This window comes from Atta colombica, unplaced genomic scaffold (assembly GCF_001594045.1).
Source record: "Atta colombica isolate Treedump-2 unplaced genomic scaffold, Acol1.0 scaffold12, whole genome shotgun sequence".
Taxonomy (NCBI): Eukaryota; Metazoa; Arthropoda; class Insecta; order Hymenoptera; family Formicidae; genus Atta; species Atta colombica.
The window spans coordinates 4943140-4952589 of NW_017259206.1; the positions used below are offsets into that span (position 1 = coordinate 4943140).

The following is a 9450-nucleotide window of genomic DNA, read 5'->3' on the forward strand; positions in this document are numbered from 1 at the left end:
TGTAGCACAATCCTAGAACGCTAACGGGAACTTTATCAAGGGCCTAGTACAATCTCAACCTAGTGCGTATTATCTCTTTCTCTTTGTTTCCTATTGCAAATTCCGTATATAACATACTAATAATCGATAATATTACACTTTGCACTATGTATATTTGAAAAAATGTTAAATATAGTAATATTTAATATAGTAATAGTGATTAATAATATTAATTATTCTATTATAATTATTTAATAATGATATATCGATTATTAATAATTCCACGTTAGCGTTTTAGGATTAATCTATTGTAATTGTAATTCGACGATCTGCAAGAATTTCTCGTCTGCCATCATTTCGGAAAGAAATTTCAGAGCGAGCATCGCGATGATAGATCGAACGACGAGATATGAGATTCTAGCTAATAAAAAGGCTAATCTACAGTAATAAATGAAAGTTGGCCTACCCGCGCAAAATTGCAAACTAAAAACGATGAAAAAAAAAAAGGTTCGTGAAAAACGTTAATTATACGTTATTGCGCGAAACGAACAATAGAGCGGAACAATGCCCAGCGAGGATACGCGACACACTCAATTTCAACTCTCTCTCTCTTTCTCTCCCACTCTCGCTTTCTTTCTCTCATATCACGTAGATGGACAGAAAAATAGAGATTTGATGTGCGTATTCGCACTCAGCCGACTCTGATAGCGTCGAGCCCGAAGAGGATCGCGTCATCGTAATTCGGTATTCGGTGCGCATGGAATAAACGCTGCGCTTAATCAATACTTCTCGCAGCGCGCGGCGGCTCGACCAATCGCGGATTCGCCGAGAACAGGACTGTAACTTCGATCTTGTTCGTCCGGCGAGCCTATTCCCCTCGCGAGGAACAGGGCGATGTCGTAGACGCCGTTAGTCGTGATCGTGCGGTACAATAGACCGGAAACGAGTCAGCCGGTCAAATTCAAGGCAGCTCGTCGGTCAACAGGCTTGTCGGTTCCAAGCAAGTTTGCTTCAGGGTGGCCGACTGATCTTCGAGGCTGCGCTTCAAGCCCTCGATTGTCTGCATCAGCATCTGTCGTCGTAGCTGGGATAGCTGGTGCTGAAAGAACTGCGAGTCCTGAATATTGTTCGTGTTTGCCTCGGCAGCTAATCGCTCCTGCCGCAATTGCGCTACCTTCTCCTTTAGAGATCTCCTGGAGTCATCTGCGTATACAAAATAATATTAATAGATGAATAGCGAATGCAAGATTCAATTAAATCAATGCAATCAAGATGCTCTATTAAAATTAGAAGCAACGTGATTTTAAAATTAAATTAAAAACAACTTATAATATACACAGAATATTAAATATTAAATATTTTATTAAATCATATAATTCTCTCATATTCATTGAGAGATACAAATTATATGTATTAAAATATATCTTATATGTTTGTGTCATTGAATTTGATATAGTATTATCAAAGAAAGAAATTCTTGCGTTTTATAAAAGAGGCAGATATAAAAGAAACATACCAGTATCATCGGTTGCTGTATCGCCGTCAGAATTTCTCAGCATAATATGTTCGCCCAATGTCTTTTGTATTCTGCCATATGTCGCGCTTCCGGCGTATACTTTTCTTTTCACTGGTTCGCTTTGCGGGCAGTAGGAAGAACCTTCTTTTATGGGACCCATATCGATTGATCTAAAGATATTTTTCTGTTATAAATGTTCAACGACTGCACATTCAGAATTAGATTGATATTATAATATTATAATTATCATTAATATCGAATGCAAACTTCCTATACATTAATTTTAAGTCGGTTCTCCTGATAAATATTATAACATTACAAATATAAATAATTAATGATATACATAACAAAGACAAAAGCTAATTTCTTAAATCAATTTCTGAAGAAATGACAAAACATTTTTAATATAAAAAGATTAATAAGAGATAAATTTCTAATTTTGCATTAAATTGCAATCTAGAAATTATGCAAGATTTTTTTCTATTAAGTAGTTATCACAACCTGAACGTCATCAATGGAGCCCTCCGTCTCACGTCACACTTTTCCTCGGAATCAGATGAGCTGGACGTCACTCCTTCCTCCTTTGTCGTTTCTCTTGCAGAGCGAAATTCCTTTCTACCTCCATCGAGAGAGCCTTGCATCATCCCGTTCGCGTGTATCTTCTCCCCAAGAGAATTGTTCGCATTCATAGTTTCCGGTTTCATCCCGCCGTTATAATTCAAAGTGATCCGAGATGATCTGTTGCCGTCCTTGCTTTCTGGCTCGCCGTTATTACGCGCTCGATGCATCTGCTGGTTCATCAAACTCCTGCTGGGTGAGCTCTGGGGTGTCGTTCTGCGCGTTATCGCCGGCGAGTCCGGGTACTTGGACAGCTCATGCTGCCGAAAGATAGGCGGAGGCTCTTTCGGCGCGAAATTGACTGGCGAATTCCTTTCCATAAATCGATGAATTGGAGAACACGGCTGAGCGAACTGCCGTTTGGGACTGGTATGCTCCAGATCACGAATACTGCCGCTCTGTAATTCCGGCTGGGAATTACGACTCTTGGACAGCGCCAGTTCAATATTCAGCTCCGTGTTCTTGATGAGTTCGACACGTTTGTTTGCCAGACCGTTATGCAGTTTACGCGACGGCGATGGGACACACGGCGAAGGACTCTGGTACTTCTGCATGCTCACCAGAATATTCTCCGCCTCCAGGATAAGCTCGCGATATTTGCGATCGGCCTCTTTGTCTGCCTCAATCAACGCGATCTCCGACGCGAATGTGGTCATGTACGTGTTGCCAGTCACGTGGCGTCGCACTATGTTGCCGTTCACATAACTTACCTTGAAGAGAAACAAAGTAATAGTATAATTTAAGTTTTTACTATGAATATAACTAATGTCATCTCAAGAACTGGAGATAAAAACAAGAATAAAAAAAATGCTAATAAAATAATCGGTTTTTAATTGGAACAAAGATTGTGTGAATAATGTCGCTCATTTAATTTGCTATAATAACGGTACGACTTAAAAACTATGTTTTCCAGAAAACAAGTTTAAATATTTTGAATCATAAAAATTTTGTGATATCAATTTTGAAATGTGTGATTTTTAATGTAATAATTGATTATAAAGGAATAAAAGTTTATATTTTTAAAGTAAATATTTTCTTTATTTTTTATGCACCTATTATAAAAACAAATTTTTAGTTACTTATGATATCGAATAGATTAGAATCTCACCGAGTTTGATCGTCTTTTCACGATCTCGTTCTCCATCACGGCGGGTCTGATGGCCGACGGATTGCCATTCAGTCTCATCGGGGAGAGATTTTTATTCACATCGTGTTTCCTGCGTCGCAAGCACATCGGTGTGCCGCCCACGCTCCTGCTGCCCTGATTGAATCCTGAATTCTTCAGGAGCATCCTTTCAACCAGCACGCGGTTCAGATTCGCCGTCTCGTCGTCACATCGGTCTAGATTCGGCTTACGACGTTGCGATATCCTCTTCTTGCGCTTCTCACTTTGCTTATCATCTATCTTTCTATGTCGCGCGCTCTGTCTCTTCGTACTAGTTCTCGTATTTACGTTTCTGGCAATGTAAAATAAATAAATAATGTAATTTAAATTCATTTGGCAAGTTACAAACAACGTAAAAATGCTAAACTAATAGAGTTTTCAACTACAATGAGTTATCGATCTTGATTAAACGAAGGGTTAACGATTTAATGTAATCGTGGAACAAAATCATTACAAAATTCATATGAGATCTTTATGTATAATCCAATAATTATGTATGCAACCACGAGAAATCATTATATAATATTAAATAAAATCGTATATTTTACCAAATAACTTCATATGTAGTAAAAAAAAATTATTTGTAATCAGATGAAATCATATAAAATCATGTAATCAATGGGACAATATTTTAACTAGTAGTTAGTTCCTTCATGGTTGAATTAATGACATTGTATGTTCTATTAATTTTAGAGCATATAACGTCATTAATCCCAAGTAGGTTCACTGAAAAATGTTATAAGCTTTTAACAATTTAAGCTAAGTTTCTCGGAGCTCACCTCTGAGAAATCTCGTCCTTAGTCCTACGCTTGAGGAAGGACTCACGGAGCCTGCTACCGCGCCGGCTTAGTTCGCTGGTAAAAGTGAAGTAGGTGCAGTGACCGGTATTGGGAAAGTGGCCGGCGCCACCACATTCAAGACTATCCAGATCGAGGAATGAACCGTTATCGATGTAATCAAATTCGTCGTTCTCAAATGGATCGTTCTCATCACCACCATCTTGACCGGTGTCGATGTCTGATAGCGAGTCGATGTAATCCTCACAGTCAGTCGGGTCACTGTCCGACAGGATATCCGTCTCTTTTTCGTACACGTAGCTCTCGTCGAATTTGCCCATCATCTCGTTCAGCGTAATATCGTCTTCTGACGAGCGCACGCTGCGTGTCACCGAGGACGCCGACGAACTACTGCTGCTGCTGGCTCGTCGTTGCAGGGCCAAAGAGATCTTCGGTCGGAGATCCATGCCCGATGTGATTCTCCAGTTTTGATTAATTCTACGCAAGATATATCATATAAATTTTTGAAATATGTATTTGCAAAATTTATATATGAATGTTAAGTCAAGATTCACTTTGACAGATAATAGGATTATTTCTCTTAACTGATTTTTTCATCTAATTTTTATTTATATATCTAATATAAGATCTAATTTTTATTATATATCAAAAATAGGATTCTTTTTCTCATTTGATTTATTCTTACTGGTCTAAATTTCATTTATAATAAAACAATTTCAATTCAATGGACTATCATGAATATAAAAATAATGATTGAAAATTAATTTAAAATACGTTAAATTGCAAATGCGAGTAAAAAAGAGTCAAGAAAAAGAAAAAGATATATGTATAAAAATTTAAATAAATGATATTAACAAAAACGAGATTTTATTTGGATTTTTTCTATTCACTTTTAATTTAGCTTTTAAATTTTATCTTTTTTAATTCTTAATTTAGCTTTTTTTTAAAAGCAATTGTGTAAAGCTATCTAGGAATTAAGTTTATGTATAATGTGTGTGTTGTGTCGCCAGTAAATTTCTTTTAATCAAAATTTCGTTTTACTGGAATATAATAACGTAAATATATACAATCAGCAAAAAGTGTACACGTAATTTGCAAACCAAAGCACATACAACGGACTGCACAATTCGCAGACCAACGATAATCAAATTACAAAAGAAATTACATCGGTCCATGATATCACATGTAATCAGCTTGTAACTGGGAATTAAAAATTAAATCTGGGGAAAAGCCTGTTTCCATAATTGCGGGTCGGCGACCAATAAAACACAGTTTCGCAGATCTTTTCTGCTTTGTGGAACTTTTCTAACCATTGGCTTCTCCTTTAAATGTACCGCCCTTGTTCCGGTCAATTCCAGACTAAAGACTGGAAAAGAGAGAGCCGATGGATTTGGAGAAAAGAAAAACTCTTCGAAAAAGGATCCGCCAGCAACTTACGCAATTAGAAGTTTTTCCTATGAGAAATTGGATAAGTTCCGAAAGAGTAACGATACAGCTACAGAAATATATCGAAAACTTTTACTTTAATTTTCTCGCGTTTCGCTTCTACATTTTATTTCTCCGCAGTTCATGTTTAATTTTAATCTATTTGCCTTCAGTCAGATAATCTTCTAATCCGATTCATGTAATTATCATTGTAATCATCTATTTTAGCCATTAGATTTTTTAAATAATTTAAATTAAATCTTTTTTAATCAAATATATGTATAATAACTTATCAATTTTCTGGAAAAAATAAATATTGGAGCATAAGTCGAGAAGAAAGTGATAGAAGTACAAAATTTCTAGAAGGCGAAAATTGAGACAACGTAATGTAAAAGAAGCATCCATTCTATTTTTACATTTCATTGTCTCAATTTTGTCTCCTAGAAACTTTGTTTATACTTCTATCATTCTCCTTAACTTACGCTCCAATCTTTATTTTTGTTAAGAAATCGATAAGCTATACATTTGATTGAAAGAAATTAAACTGGAATTATAAAAAATATGTAATCATTAAAATTAAATTATTACAATAATAATTAGATGTCAAACATTAAAAAACATTACTTACGGGCTTCGGCCTGCACTGAGGCTTTCCTGACGATGCTCTCTCCTGCCATGAGGCTCCCTGCCGTTCAGATTAACATCGCTGGCGCTGCCAGAAGATTCCGTCAGCTTCAGGCCGGAACTGCTGCTACTTTCATCCAGAGCGAGTCGCGATTTCAAGCCGTTCGTGCTAGATCCGGAGGAGTTCGCTGACAGCCATGGGTTCGTCCGGATGCGGGAGCGTTCGCGAGGCGACTGCACCGGAGGTGAGACCAACGGCGGTGGTATCGACGACGGTACTGGCAAATTGTTTCTCGTTGAATCGGCAGAATAAGATTCCGTTCTACGATGAGAATTCTCTTGCTGCTTTTGCTGATGCTGTCTTTGACCGTGATTCGTCGATGTCTCTGCACTCTACCGATTTAGAATAGAAATATATAGACAACAAAAAGAGAAATAACTTTTGTATTTCATTAATTTTATCGATCACGGTTGATTTATTTTTTCCTCTTTAGATACGATAATTAATATGATGTAAAAAGGAATAGAAGATCAAACTATGTTAAAATTAGCTAACGTCAACAAAATTGGCGAAGCGTCGTTTCTTTTTAAGGAGATAGTATATTTTAGCGATCGTTGATCAGGAAAAAAAAAATAGTGATTCTTGGAAAGGAAACATATGTGAGCATTTTTGCCGGTGAGCAAATCATTTCATCAGCATAAAATGTCTACAGTAAAATTCTTTCTATTAAAATGTGTTATATAAATAAATAAATAAATTATATAAATTAATTTTTGTGCATATTTTTCAATATAGCAATTCGGAAGAGATTCTTCAAAGATATACTATTTATTAGAGTCAAGAATAATTAATTAATTGTATGTTATATAATGTCAATTAACTGTATATTATAGAAACAATTTGATCAATTAGTTGCTATAGTGTAAATAATTAATTTATTTTTATAATAATTAATTATTCTTAAAATAAAAGATATAGGCTTTTCTTTTTCACTATTACAAGAAGAGAATTTCTTCATTATTACAAAGATAAATATGACAAAGACAAATATTTATAATTATAAATATCTTCTTTTAAAGAAGGAATGACTTAGCTGCGGCAATGATTATTCTTAGTGATATATACTTTTATTTTTCTATAAAAAATGTTTTTAGATTATATTATAATTATTTACATTTTTTTATTTAAATGGAACTCCTGGTTGACCTGAGTTAATTAATTAATTAATTTGTATAATACACAATTTTTCTAGACTGTGTAGTATAAGATATATATTTCTTCCTTATTGTTCCGTTAAAAAATACGCATAAAAATTAATCGTTCATTCATTCAATCCCTCAAAATTGGCTTTTCATACTCGTCATTTTGTCCCCTGTATTTCCTTCCTTATCGTCAACCCAAATCACAAACTCGATCGTTCCTCTCCATTGTGCAAAAACGGAGTCGCGCGACACGCAATCGATCACAGTCCTTGAAGAGGAAGGATTCATTTTTCACTCCATCCATTAACGCTCGATATCCTGACGCGCATTTCGCGACAATAATACATCTCTCTTTCGAGTCGCGCAATTGAATCTCGAGGAAGAGCAGAGCTCGAAGTAACGTTTCCGGACTTTTTCACCTCCGCGTTTCGAGAGGAGCACGAAAATGCGACTAATAAATATTTTTTCCCCCGCGACAAATAGTAGTACGTGCGTCGAGGATAAAAGGAATGGGTCATCGCACCACAGCTTCTCAGGTAAGCTCAGCATTCGCGAGATCCACCGAGAGAGGAATTCGCAAGCCTTCTTTTCCTCTTGGCTCTTTTTCTCATACTCCCCCGTAATACATGCCACGACGATAAATGCTACTTCCAGAATGTATACTTCCTGCTTGGCGAAAGAGACCGGGTGTCGTTGAACTCGCGGCCTCAAAGACCCTGCGGCGAACAAGAATTCACAAGACATCGCGGCCGGGGGTGCATTTCAGTGAAACGACAGCAATTTCGAAGCGTATTTACTTTCGGCCTATAAACTATTTGAGGGTTGAATGGAGTGTGACGCGTTTGATGGAAGAGCCGCGTCGCGCTCTCCTTTTGTGAATATATCATATCGAGGTATCTCGAAACTACGTAATAACGAAAATTCCTGATGTTTCTCAAACCAGATCTAAACTGAATTTTTGTTTAAGAAGATTCTCAGTTATGATAATTCTCAAAGAAATAGTTTTCGATTTTTAATGATTCTGTAAGTCTTTGAGTTCAAAAATTTTGCGCTAAAATTAGTATTAATTAATATATGGAAAAAATAAATTGGGTGATTCAGCAAAACTATAACTTGCTGCGCGAATTAAACGTCTATGACTATGAAGACTTGATAGTTCAACGAATTAAAATTGTCTATTAATAATTATTATATGCTAATCTAATAACTAATAATTTCAGTTAATTCTTTGCTATAAAAACCGCTCTCTTACTTTTAAACTGCTAATAACAAGTTTTCTTTATTACAACAATAAAAGTATACATCTTAGCTAGCACATTTAGTTAAAAATTTTTTTATTTATACATATATTGGATTGACTTTCATAAAAAAAAATTATCTTTGCTGTAATAATAAATTTGCTGTGTAAAATTTTATTACAACGAATATGATTACCGATAATCGCTAATTTTATTCAGTTATAAAAAACTTTGCTATTTTAGTATAGAAAACTAATTGTCCATACGTTACAGCTGTAGATTTGCTCTTCATTTTAAGTAAAATTTTAAATTGTTTTAACAAATATTTTTTCTGTGCTTGATGCAATAAAACGTTGAAACATATAGAGTTTGATTTAAAATAATATAAAAATTTATAAAATAATTTAAAAACACTCTTTAAAGCTTTTAATTATTCATTATGATTAATTTTTAAAATTGAAATAACGATGTTAGAAGCAAGAAAATACATATTGAAATTCTTGAAAAAAAATATATTGAAATAAAAATATTTTTTAATGAAACAATTGCATGTGATAGAATACACTTGTAAAATACATTTTTTTATTTCATAACAGAATAAAATTATATTTATCTCGATTTAACAGTTCTCACAGCTTGTTTCGTTTTCTGGTGCATGCATTATTTTACTAAAAAATGCTCACATTTTACTATATTAATAGTTGTGCAACAATTTTCTTTAGGTATTTTTCTCGTTTCATCGCAATTTAAGATGGTGTAGTGAGTAGGCAGGACTTAACATTCTTCACAAATAAAAGCAAAAAATATTGAGAATAATCGTAGATAACAGCAATTAAACTATTTTTTCTTCAATTAAAAGAAGATATTTATAATTTATATTATAAT

At 34.8% G+C, this 9450-nt stretch overlaps 1 protein-coding gene across 2 annotated transcripts in view; it reads right to left on the reverse strand.

The window, feature by feature from the left end:
- Positions 1-355: 355 nt before the first annotated feature.
- LOC108694281 overlaps positions 356-9450 on the reverse strand; it is a 97447-nt gene continuing 88352 nt past the window's right edge. For both annotated transcript variants that reach the window (XM_018203667.1, XM_018203668.1), the window contains exons 4-9: positions 6129-6517; positions 4058-4552; positions 3222-3570; positions 1997-2823; positions 1496-1665; positions 356-1182 (exon numbers count right to left, since the gene is read on the reverse strand). In XM_018203667.1, the coding sequence (XP_018059156.1) occupies positions 941-1182; positions 1496-1665; positions 1997-2823; positions 3222-3570; positions 4058-4552; positions 6129-6517 (2472 nt within the window). In that variant the 3' untranslated portion in view covers positions 356-940. The remainder of the gene's footprint in view (positions 1183-1495; positions 1666-1996; positions 2824-3221; positions 3571-4057; positions 4553-6128; positions 6518-9450) is intronic.